This window comes from Cladophialophora bantiana (assembly GCF_000835475.1).
Source record: "Cladophialophora bantiana CBS 173.52 unplaced genomic scaffold supercont1.26, whole genome shotgun sequence".
In the NCBI taxonomy this organism is placed as follows: domain Eukaryota; kingdom Fungi; phylum Ascomycota; class Eurotiomycetes; order Chaetothyriales; family Herpotrichiellaceae; genus Cladophialophora; species Cladophialophora bantiana.
The window spans coordinates 89,882-102,500 of NW_015971600.1; the positions used below are offsets into that span (position 1 = coordinate 89,882).

At 48.4% G+C, this 12,619-nt stretch overlaps 2 protein-coding genes and 1 pseudogene across 3 annotated transcripts; 1 reads left to right on the plus strand and 2 right to left on the minus strand.

Moving 5' to 3' along the window:
* Positions 1-3,767: 3,767 nt before the first annotated feature.
* On the plus strand, positions 3,768-4,454 carry Z519_12112 (uncharacterized protein; the record flags this gene model as incomplete). The annotated part of the gene is made up of 1 exon (XM_016769820.1): positions 3,768-4,454. One exon carries the CDS (start codon positions 3,768-3,770, stop codon positions 4,452-4,454), a length of 687 nt encoding a protein of 228 aa, XP_016613879.1.
* A 4,675-nt stretch (positions 4,455-9,129) lies between these two features.
* Z519_12113 lies at positions 9,130-9,253 on the minus strand (annotated as a pseudogene). Its single transcript has one exon. The product of its transcript is annotated as a tRNA-OTHER (tRNA).
* A 3,050-nt stretch (positions 9,254-12,303) lies between these two features.
* On the minus strand, positions 12,304-12,549 carry Z519_12114 (uncharacterized protein; the record flags this gene model as incomplete). Its single annotated transcript, XM_016769821.1, has 1 exon — positions 12,304-12,549. The coding sequence occupies one exon, from the start codon at positions 12,547-12,549 to the stop codon at positions 12,304-12,306; it is 246 nt and encodes an 81-aa protein (XP_016613880.1).
* Positions 12,550-12,619: the final 70 nt, after the last annotated feature.

Below are 12,619 nucleotides of genomic sequence, written 5' to 3' on the forward strand. Positions count from 1 at the left end.
AGAGAGAGACGTTCTTATTCCGCGCGGAGAATTCGTAAAGCTTTCTACTTAGACGTTAGTAGAATTCTTTAATGAATTAATTATTCTATATAGAGAGAATATAACTACACTCTTAGACTAGTATTAATTCGCTCGGAAACATTTACTTTAGTATAACGTAACCTCTCTTCGGCTACTATAAGTCGTCTCGTATAAAATAATAACTCGTCTAGTTCGAATTCAATAGAATCGACACTATAATGCTTTACCGTATCTAGTTACGGAGGATATTTAGATCGTCCTCGACGATAAAATATTTAACGATAATGAGCGAATCGCTAAGCGTAATCGTCCCGAGTAGTTAGAGATACTTAGTCGATACGGATTTATAGAAGCGGCTAGGCTATACTAAGTAGACGTTCTTTCTATAAACTATAATAATCTAATTACATTCGAAGGAAAATCTAGGCTAATAGTATTACTTATTACGTAAGATTTAATTACTAAAAACATTTTAGACTCGGAAGTTCACCGACTCGTTACTCATTCTAGTACTAATAATCTTTCTATATCTCGAACTACGAATTTCGCCGGCCTTATCGATTCTTCTAATACTTCCGTAAGACGTCCGAATACGCGAACTACTTAAGGCGATCGAACTTCTATTTCTACGGCCCCTACTACGTCTACTTCTATTACTCTAATTTCTATACGATTATAGTAAAGCGCCCTTCCGATACGACTTAGTTTAACGAATGTAGAACGAGAAAATTTAATATAGCTTACGAAATCGGAAGAAGAACGCTCTATTATTAGGAGTCGCGAATAAATAAATTAAATGAGAAATAATTCGATTAATATCTTAGGCGTTATAAAGAGACCGCGACTATAGACGGTGACCTCTAGTCTAGGCTTCGTAGCTCTAAGTCCCGACTATAATCTAAGTGTAAAGAAGCCGAGAATTTTAGAACTCTTCTACGAAATCGAGATTAGATAGTAACTTATAAACTAAGGAATACGTATTACTAGTTCTTCTAAAGTCGTCTCATCACTATACTTCCTCGGAAGAGATACGTTCGATAACTTATCGAATTCGATTCTAAATTCTAGGAGCTCTATCGTATTCGCGTAATTAATAATTTAAAAGTATATAAGATAGACGAACTACGGAAGAAATGTACCCTTAGTTAGCCGTGAAGATATACAATGATACTACGAATTCGGAGCTAAAAAGATGATTAACGTATTGAGTTTACTTACTAGATATATATCTAGACGATATATATCCGTCTATCTATATATAGCCGAGAAAGGAATCGCCTTACATCTAGAAGGATTAAAAAGAATCGCTACGCCTTATAAAGATTCTATAAAGAATCTCGAATAATTAATAAAGTAGTGGGAAGAAAGGTTCGAAACGATAAATTATTAAGTTCTATCTAGCTATTTTAATTATAAAGCTATCGATATCTCGAGTAGTGCTCTTCGGAGCGCTCTACTAGATCCTAGATATAACGGATAAGTTAATTAGTCTTTCATCGATGCGAGAATTATAGTAAGTCGGAAAGAATTATATATAAGATATATCATTATCTTAGGCGCCGCGTTCCTTTTCTAGATTAACTAATGTAGGAACGTAAACGCATCGGTGGAATTTAAAGCCTAGGGAAACGTCGACGATGATATAAGACGACTCATTATCTTTAACGACGACTTAATAGATAAAGAGCACTATTAGCTAATCTTTATAGTCGATAAGATAACGTAGTCGTACTCGGTTATTAATTCGATATAAGGTAGATTAGATACGACTAAGATAATACTCGATTTCTTCGTTTAATGATTAAAGGATAGCGTTTTTAGTATTTCACTCCGGGAAATACGTCTTAAATCTAATCTTTAGTAGAACACTAGTAGTTATAGGCTCTAAGTGATTAAGAATTCTCTAGCGATTATTAATGCGGAAACTTACGAGACGGCTCGCTTATAAATAATCTTATCTAATACTTAAGTTAATATCGAGAATCGTTTCACTATCGCTCTGGAGATCTATAAGATGATTATACGTGAACTAAAGCGCAGTGGAGATTTAGGGGCGTTGAAGGGCTCGAGTTCGAAGGGGTTAGATGGGAGATAATTAAATAACTTCGTAGAGCGTTTAAAGGATATAAAGAAGAATTAATGTTTCCGAGAAGGATAGGCGAAGATTATAGTTAAGTCTTGAGCGAGGTCGTTAAGGAAGCGAGCGATAATGGGAGAGATGTAATGGGAGAAGTTAGAAGTGGTGAATAGAGTTATGATTGGCTGGGGCGCCGACCCTAGACTATGGTTCTTCTTATATAGTTCTGGGGGACTATCTTTCATAGACAACATAAGCAACTAAGTTACTAACAGAGAGGACTTCCCCTAGTGGAGTGTGCGCGTTGAGAAGAGACCATACCCACCGCCGTACGAGTTGATGCCCATGGCTAGTAGCCTCGCCCCAGTTCACCATGTTTCCCTCTCCGCCTCAATCATCCCTATTTACCTAGCAGCCAGCGGGCCATCCAGCCCCAAAAATTCCATGCCCACAATCACTGCCCATTAATCGAGCGGAATCGAATTAAATTCCACCTTCAATGTCAAGTCGTCGCAACCGGGATTATCACGGCACACGCGCCGGGAATCTGCGAAGTCTGCGTGGCCGATATTTGTTTTGTTTTGTTCTGTGATGTTTTCCACGGTAGAGCCTAAATCATCAGACCACACCACACACAACGCACCACAACAATGTTTGGAGCGTGCTTGCGATCTGCACCTGTGTGGTAGTGACAGTTAGGGTTGCCTACTGTATGTCTGCTTCGGCCTGCGCGCTCTTTGAACTAGTCCAGCTTCGGTATTGTGCAGTGTTAGGTGGGTTGTGTTGTTTTCAACAGTGTTCCATGTGCTTTCTCATACCGATTCCCATTCTCTCGCGGGGATATGGATACGACCATGCCGATGACAATGGACGGTCGTGACCATGGCGATGGCGATTGAACGATTGCAACCTTGCTGGCTGGATGGGATGCAAGGTTCAGGGCGAGTAGCACCCCGCCGTTGTTGTCACTGCTGGTGTGGGATCTGTGCACTCATCGTCTATTGCTTGTCTGTCTGTCTGTCGAGGTGATGGATCTCGCATGCTGCACGCCAAACTGCCACCCTCGCTCGAAGCGTGACATCGGCGGACGATGGCAGGAGGAGCAGTATGATCAGGATATCCTCCCCATGCTATCGACGCTGTTCTGTTCTGGCTGCGGGTAAAATGGCTTTTTACTCAATATAAAGACAGACCAAATTCTTATCATTGCCCTTACTCCTAGCTTTAGCTTTGCTCTATTTTGCTTTTCTCTTGGGATTTGTTATCCTTTCCTCGGATCTTCAAATGCCTTGGATGGGTCGATTGGCATGGTACGCAGTGTGGCTCGCCATTTGGAGAGTGCGGGTAGGTGCATACGCAGAAAAGTAGGCAAGCTATACGACGAAGATCAGCGTGCAAGGCCAAGGGGGGAAGGGTTGCAGGAAGAAAGGATCACAGGAGAGGGAGAGAGAAGCAGTGCAATGTTTGGTAGGAGTGCGATGGGTGCAGGCCGCAAACTGCAGCGCAGTTGGCGCGGGTGGTTCACGTGACACTTTTTGATCGCATGACACCGCGTTCTCAGCGCAGTCCCCCGCGAAATCACTTACTTTCATAAAAGCTCAGCCACCACCTCTCGGTCTGCCATCCCTCTCGGCCGTTGAGACAGTCTTCAACTTGCTAACCTGACTTCATGCTACAGAGTCTCCTAACTCTTGCACTCCCCGTCTTGTCGACCACAGCCGCGACGGTGTTTCTCCCTCCCACGATCTTCTGCGAAATGGAGTGGAGGAACCGTATGGAGACAACGCATGACAAGATGTATATACAAGTGCCGTCTCGGAAGCGCCTCGAAGAAACGCCGGCCGCGAAAGCGCCAGCCCGCCAGCGGAAGCCCGTCTGCAGCAAGCGAAAGAGACAGGATGAGATCGCCGACCCATTGATGCCGGGAGTTTACCTCTTGGACATGTCAGAGGAGATGCCGCAGAAGAAAGCCCGCAGAGATGGCGACGAGGCCAGCATGTTGTCAGACACGTTGGAGAGCCCCGACTTCTCCAACGCGCCTCTCACCAACTTCGATACATGCAGTGACATTCAAGCCAGCAGTGGCAGCTCAGATTGCGGTGAGAGCTCCGAAATTTTCTCTGCAGGCCCTCTCTCAGACACTGTTACAACACCAAATTCGCCGGCTTTCTTGGACTTTGACTCTGACAGCACGCTCGTCGACCCTGCATTGCTAGCCGGCGCAGAAGAGGACCGTCCCCGAGGCTCAGAGACTTCTGATGACGTTGATGAGACAGGATGGGACTTCATGACGGGGGTAGAGACGAGTGCATACACACCAATGAACGAATTAGACTTCATGGGCAATGGGGAATAGGTATACGATGGCAAGAGGAGAAGTGAAATGGCTTGAACGACTATAAATTTAACTAACAGCATCAGTGGAGTCGGTGGATAACCCCTTCTGCAGCGGCAGCCTTATGTGGGTCATTTGACGATTTTTGGCCTCAACCTTCTCTCTTCCATCGATTTGATTTTGTTCGGTCCTTTGCCAAGGTATCAGGTTTCTCAAAGCCGCATTTGAGGCGTGAAAATTGGGCGAGATGTTCGCACTTCAACCCAATTATGCTCCTACTTAATTTCCAGCGGTGGGGATTGGGGTTATTCCTCTATCTCTGACATCCTATAAGGCCATACCAAGCTGCTAAGACCGGCCAAGCAGGAAAGTTTTATAGGCGCACAAGTAGCGCACAGGTAGCTTCATCAGCTGCGCACCGCATTCAGACCCGCTTTACGTTAAACGCAATCAAGATTTACCAAGTCCAGTCTAATTAATCCCACTCAGCCCATCTCCGCCAGCATGGATAAGATGAGAATCTCATCCGTCCTCAACGGCACAAACGACTCGGGTGAACCCGAGCAAAACGACGACACCTCAGCCACCACCTGAGACGCTAGACGCTTCACCAACTGCGCAAACTGCGCCTCGTTGTTCCTGCAGTTCTGTGACAGAATGGCGACGGAGTAGGAGGTTTCAGGAATGATCTTGTGGTTACAGGCCAATGTATATATAAACAGGCAGAGTCTCTCTGAGTAGCCAGGGGGACAGGACACAATCAACCAGATAGGTCCACAACTCAACCTCTCGTTCAACAGCAGGGTTACTTTATCTGGTACCACAGGGTGGATCTGCAGATGGGGTGACACGAAGTCGTCGACGCATTCAATAACTATTTCGGCCAACAGCGGGACAAGAACGGCCTCCAAACGAAGTTCTACCAGATTTTGAGCCTCGAGGAGGTGGACAGAGTCCGAATACAAGCAAGAGAGCAGGACATCAAAGCCTTCTCGGACCACACACAGCACAGATTCGGGTGGATGCGTTGACAGCCTCGCCTTGCACCAGGACCGAAACCGGAAACACCAAAAGACAAAGTGAAACAAGCCACCAGACCAGGCGAAACATATCTACAAAACACCTCAAACAGTGAGATCATCTAGATGGGGACCAGTCCTGGGATATTGTACACTATTGTAACAATGAGAACTGTAACTATAATATTTTGTTCATCCTTAGAGACATCTATCTCTGCCATTTCAGCCATTCCTTCCTGTTTATATCGACATTTGGGCATTTGTGCAAAAGGCCATTTCTACGTCGTCCTGCTCAGACGGCATAATGTAAATGGCGCGGTTGGTGTTGGCGAGATGCCCTACTTTGCGCTGTCAATCAAGCTGGCAACCGCTAACTGGGTCGCAATCTCACCACCCTGATGTTTGTTTCGCAGCACATTTTGCCCTCTGCCCAATCTGTTTGTGCTGACGGAAACGTCCTCGTAAGTCACGAAACGCGCAGGCCGCCGTCCATTCCCGGCTAGCAGCGAAATTATTGCTGCCAGGAGGGAGTCTCTCGTCCCGCTCCCTCGAATGGCCAACATATCACACGCCTACGTCCACCAAGATCACTGCGACCGACTTCGCTCTGCCAACAACGAGAAGGCATCAGCTCCAGGGCCCTCAGTTGAGAGAAGAACCCCGACGGAAGCAACGCAGTAGGTTTTTGGAGGTTGAAGGCATTGTGGCGGAGTTGGCTTCGCAGGTTGGGAATAAAATTCAGGAGATGGTTACCATTGTCTCCGTAGATGGTGGAGGTCAAACGAAAGGATTCCGAGCAGATGGACTTGACGAGATTCTGAATGCACGGGGCCAGCACGGTCATTCCAAAACTGTCGAGAAGTTGTTAGAGAAACTCAAGCATCTCCGCAAGGAGGCGGATCAGTAGGAGAAAGATCAAGGGAAAGCTCCGAAGGTCAGTTGTGGGTGGTGATGATATTTTGCATTCGTGTGAGCAGATGATCCCTTCAGTTTTATTGCGAGAGAAAAACCGATCGCGAGGAGAGCGGGGCATACACCATTTGATTGTGAACTATCTTGTGGGGAGCAGAGGGATGCGAGCATCTGCAGTGATAGCTGCCCTTGCGGGTAAGCCGCTGGAACGTTGGTCCTGTCGCGGAAGCTGATGAGCACTCAACAAGGCAGTCGCCTATCCGGAGCTGCCGAGACTCGGCGAGAATGGACTGCTGACTGAATGGTAATGCTTACCGGTCGAGACGAGACTGGTATCGCGAGTCATATATTTGACTCGGACGAAAAGGGAGACAGAACAATCACAATTCTAAGGATCCTTTCTTGTGATCTTCGACCAAGAAACCCAGCATCGGACAATACTTAAAGAAGATGCTGAAGAGTATACGCCATTCCAAGGCCCGAGAGGATACCGTCTTTATTAGGTGCGAAGAGAAAATTAGCTTCACGGCTCAGGATGGTGTGGCTGGTTGAACATCAAAGATGTCGTTCACCCGGTACACAACAGCTCGCATGGCCCATATGTGGACATCTGTTTCATCTCTGTCAACCAGGACTTGAGATTCTCTTGCACAAGGGAGATCTTTTCTGAACCGCCATTCTCGCCAGCTCGGTCCAGCATTAACGCCTCAATTCCTCTTTGTTGTTGTCGACTCCGGCAGTAGGATCAGTGCGAGATGGATCAGTAATTGCAGCCGTGGAAGTCAACTCATCCGCCTCGTGTTCTGCGTCATCCTATTTCCCAATCCAATTGTCCAGATCATTAGTAATGCCTCTCAGTCGTTCAATCACTGTTGCCATATGGTTGGGAGAAGGTTCAGGTTGACGAGAGTTCAGGAATCTGATTTGAGAACAAGACATTTTACCCAGGTCACCAGAGTCAGTACGCTCTTTCAGCTGGAGGTAACCAATATGCTGCAGGAGCTCGACATCCGTCCCTTTTTGGCTTGAGAGGCACGTGCGAGGCAATCCACCATCTTGCCATCGTGCTGTGGAGTGAGTGTTTGCTCCTTGTCGTCCTGTACTGAGGCGCCCCTCCTCTTTGCTGTCGGCCAACATGTCGGAGGGGGGCAAAACATTCAAGGTGAATCAGTTAGATGAAAGTGACGCGGCGGCAGCACTGTTGTCTTTAGAACCTAGAGACTAGAGCTTGGCCGGGAGTGACGCAGTCGAACTCAGGACTCGGGAGCACAGGGACTTTCGTAAGGACGGAGGCATTGCGGGACGCACCGCGTGCTGGAGTTGGACGATGCAGAGCAGGTTGTACCAGTGTGGCCACCCACTGTCTGGGACTGCCGAGACTCGAAGTGTGTGGAACTGGGAATGAGAAGAATCTTTCCAGGTGTAAAAAGCTCTGAGTTAGGTCAGACTGCCAGCTCTTTGCCGTAAATGCCATCGTCGAAAGTTGTTATGCTATGAGGCAATCAAAAAGAGGTACTGAGGCGGAAACTCGCTTATTTATACATTTCAGGCGAACGGCCTGTGCGGGTGGAGCGGAGTCGTCAGGACCAAAATCACTCGTTCCAAGATGCAACGTCTTTGGAGACGGGGCGAAGACAACGGACCTTAAATAGAAGATGGATGGCCCTGAATCGGTTTGAGGTACCCATAGATGAAAGGCCGCTCCAGTTCCATCTCCTTTTTGCCCCCATTTCCCTCTTGACGTCTCAGGTTGAAGCGGCGAGCCTCAGCCCCATGCTCAGGGTCAGAGAAGGAAATAGAAAACACCCCAGCGTACATTCCGACCTTGAATGGCCTGTTCCCTACCTCATCCAACAGGCCTTGCGAGCCAAAGTGAGAGTATCGCGCCAGGGAAGGGAGGGGACAATACGGCCTCAAAAAGGATCCCAGGGGTGGCTTATGGGGCAATAAAGGAAAAGGACAAAGTATGAAGGATGCCGCTGCCTGCACCCACCGTGGATCTCGGTTCACACGAAGGTGCTGCTTATTCATGGGTCGCCCGACGGGGAGAGACATTGCTGCGCTCCTAGGATGACTTCTTCCTGGGTTCAGAAGCTGGTTCGAGGCCTTTCGACTGGCTTGCACTTCAATCATGCCACCATGGCCAAAAAGGCAGTGGCATAACTGCCGAGGCAGGGAAGCTGCTCGCCTGCTTGCCTGCCTACTTCTGACATCCTGATATCTGTCCCCGTCTCATTAAGTACGCCATGCATCCATTGTATCCATCTTGAATAGCCACACGCAAACAGCTACGCGTGGACAAGCACGACTTCGGGTTAGACGGACTCGCTCGAGGGAACTTCGACGGACAAGGAGACGAGACGAGATAAGATTGAACAAAACGAAGAATTGTGTGCTATCTGGTGCCACTAATAGGCGAGTAGATTGTAAGCGCAAAGCCCGAAAAGATTGGTTGTTTGGTTGTCTCCAATTGGCGAGCTTTGCAGGCTTCTTATATATACACTTGGGCCGGTTTGTGAGCGCCGTGACGTGATGCCTTTGCTGGCTTTCACGGTCCCCTCTCGACACATGGCAGCAGAAGTGCCTCTGCCACACATGCCCCCTTTCAGACAATTGGCAACCTGGCCTTCGGCACCCTTTGGCAAATCGTGTTTGCTTACCATATTTGCACCTGTGTCCCGCCGTCGGAACCCCCCCCCCCCCCTTCCCCTGGAGTGGAAAAAAACTAAAAAAAAAAACCCGCAATGAAAGAAAAAGAAAGCAAACGTCCCCGGGTGGGATCGAACCACCAATCTTTTGATTAACAGTCAAACGCCTATGAAATGTTAGCCTCGTCAATACCATAGTCAGTGTTACGGAAACTCACGTTAACCATTGCGCCACGGAGACTATTTGGCTGATTCTTGAGCGCATTTTCGTGAGACAAAAATATGAAGTTGGATGGGCTCCACAGCTGCGCCGAGCTTTTCCTTGGCATTCGGCTGGATTGTCCACGGCCCAGTTTGATTCATTCGCGAATCGAAGGCGACAGCTCATTTACACAAAGTACGGAGCATTTTATTTGCCCTTGATACTAGTGGGCCTCCGCCATTCATCCCATACCGTCAACTAAATTTGATGCTACAAATATCGCTCGAGATAGCAATCCTCATTGGCCACATTTTGAGCTCAAGTTTACTTCATTAGCCAGACTGTGGAAAGAGACCACCTGTACGATCAGGGCCGGCAATATGAATCTTCCCGAGTTTGGCAGCGTCATGGTATTTCATCCTCATAGCGGATGGCACTCCTCCACATCTCCCACACGCACTATACCCTCCCCTATCTCGATGAACGTCCGGAATTATACCTTGAAGAGATGGTAGCATATCTGCAGGAGAAATTGGATTGACCGGCTCACAATTCAGCATCGGCCGGACATTGTTGAGCCCGGTGGTCAACCACGAAGCCTCGCCTTCACGCTTGGACAACCGAGAGTCCAGCGCAGCGTGGCCCCACAAGCTTCGGCCAGAGGAAAGGGGACATCCTTCCACAAGACGTTGGACGATCTGTTGCGGTGGATTGCGAGTGGGTTCGTCTATATCCTCGTGGACGTGACGAATGCCAAGGGCGCAATGAGAGGATGTATTGTGCCTTCACACCTCTTGTCCCTCCGCTCAGTTTCTGCTGTTACACTTCTTCTGCTCCCCCTTAATCGCTCGGCGACGGCATGAAAGGCGGTGCGAAACTCCCCGAGGATGAAGTGGATATCATCGGAACCAAGAAGAGCTGAGACGACAGCGTTGGATTGAGGTCGGAGCGAAAAAACACCACAACACAATGCGGTTCCACAAAATCGAGTGAGAAATTGGAAACGACATATTAAGCTTGCAGATCCTCATTATCTAGCTGAGGGCTCATTGCCCAAACATCACCGCTTCAGAAATGAGAGAACCCGAGGGGTTCCGGAGAGTACTCATCACACTCCATGGTACCATGGCATTTATGGATTTATGGTCACGTATAGAGGCATTTGCGGAGTGACCCCGCACGAGGTACTCCGCAAGGTCAGTAGTGATGACTTCATTCGCAGAATTCATATTATGCTTGCTCCCGTAACAATCGAGTATCTCCCGCAAATGGTTGCGCCGTGATAGACCTCGCGTTGCCTGGTTTATGCCCCCCCGCGTACCCGAGTCAAAGGATGGATATACTCAGACACCGTTTTCGAGTGCCGTAGAGAATGGGTGCGATGTTGCGGTGAATCCAGCTAACTTTTACCAGGCAGCGCCAGCCTCCGCCAGAGCTCTCAGCAAGCACAAGACACACTGCATCTCCAATAGCGACACACACAAGCACTGCCTTCAGGCTCCCAGGGTCGCGATCAGAGCCATCAAATGCCCCTGTTATCTCTCCGATATGCCAGCCTGCCAGCCAGCCTGCGCCTTGATGCGCTTTTCAGCCTCGCACACTCTCTCTAAATGAATCGTTACTGACGAAGTGAGCTTCATCTCCATCTTCTCACAAGCCTCCCGATCAAGCCTCCTCGATTCTGTATTGCGGTGGACAGTGGTGGCACCGGACGGGTGGCGGCTATCGGCTATCCACCCTCCGCTGTGGAATGGAGGACATTGAGACAGTCAGTATGAACAGAGGGAGGTTGGAACGCTAGGCCTAGGGAAGGATCAACCAAAGCCACTGTATCCACCAAGGCTCAAGATAAAGAGGCGACCAGGGCTCCCCGCCCCGCCCCCAAGCGATTCTGTGGCAGTGGGCTCGAAATACGCGGCTGGACCAAATGACAACGACGACCTGCGGACTACCACCGAACCAAAGGGATCAATAATGGCGGCAAAAAGAAAGAGAAGAAATTAGCCAAGGACAAGTCAAAGGCAAAGAACGGGGGTGCAGAACTTTAGCAAAATTTGGATGATCGGTTTGATCATGGTGCTGAAGAGACTAGATATATAATGTATTCTCGAAGAATCGGGGATTATTACAAGCTCATCAACCTTCTCTCCTTTTCCTTTGTGTTCTAGTTTCCTGTGTTCTAGTTTCCTTGCATATAAGAAGTGTAGATTGCACCGTAACTCGTAATCAGAATGGTTCTCCTGGCACATGCCGCCCCGTGCTGGCCTCCTCATCTTTGTCTATAACTCCACCTTCTTCGGCACCCCCTCCTTTTCTCGGGCGGGGTCATCACTAGAGAAAAGACCTTCGGAAGATGGCGAGTCTCTTGAGGTGGAATGAGTCGCGAGACACTTAACGCTCCACTCTGAATCTTTCATCTTCGCCGTTTCCTCGAAGAGCTAGTTGTTGCTGGCGCGGTCTGCTGTCCCGAGGGAAGTGGGCGTATAAGTTTGTTTGGGTATTTGGCTTCGTAGAGCACCTGCAGTCCGCAGAGAGCGCAGAATTCAATGTTCTCCGGGAAAAGTGGCTCGTTGGGAAGTAGAAAGTTCATAGAGAGGGCGAAGGAGTCTGTCATATTGATGACTGCGTGGTACTGCCCTTTCTGTGTCACTACCAGCTTTCCAGGGCCAACACAAAGTAGATCAAAACCAATTCCCTGACTTTTCAGGGATTGCGGACTGATGAGCAAGTTTTGATGTCGGACAAACTGATCACAATCGCCGCAGGGCCTCAAGGATCTCACAAACTCTTCGAATTTTGGCGGTTTCACTTAGATTGATCAGAATCCAGGCCTTCCAGCCATAGATAGCTAGATTCCAAGACCTGAAGTCCACATCCTCTTTGTGGAAAGCGGTTCCAGACCCTGTCTTCCCCACGTGCCAGTACATGGTGTTAACGCCAGCAACAGGTGCATGGTGCGATAGTTGTTGACCCGGATAAAAGAGGGTGTCTAGATTTGAGAAAAACTGGTCGGTGGCGAGAGAGGGTCCTACATAGTATTGAATTGGAGATTTAGGAGGAGTATTGGTCAGTTTGTCAATGAAAGTCTCTCATTCCGCGAGCGTAGGCTGATTGGCCGTGTGCGGCGACAAGTCTGGCAAACGGAAGCTGCTCGAGGGCCACAATTTTAAGGTCGAGATCCCCGGCGCCTTATAGTCGTCGAATACCAAACCACGGGCATGTCCTGTGGGTATCACGGCGATCTTTGACTTATAAGTGGCCAATTCATGATGTATTTCCGGGAAGCCTATGATAGTGATTACGCCGCCGAAGTTTGGGTCGGTCGCAAGTTCCATAGTGTTCGCAATGAGTTTTTCGCCCCTTTGGATTAGCCATAGCGTAAAAAAAAAAAGAGGGGGGGGGGGG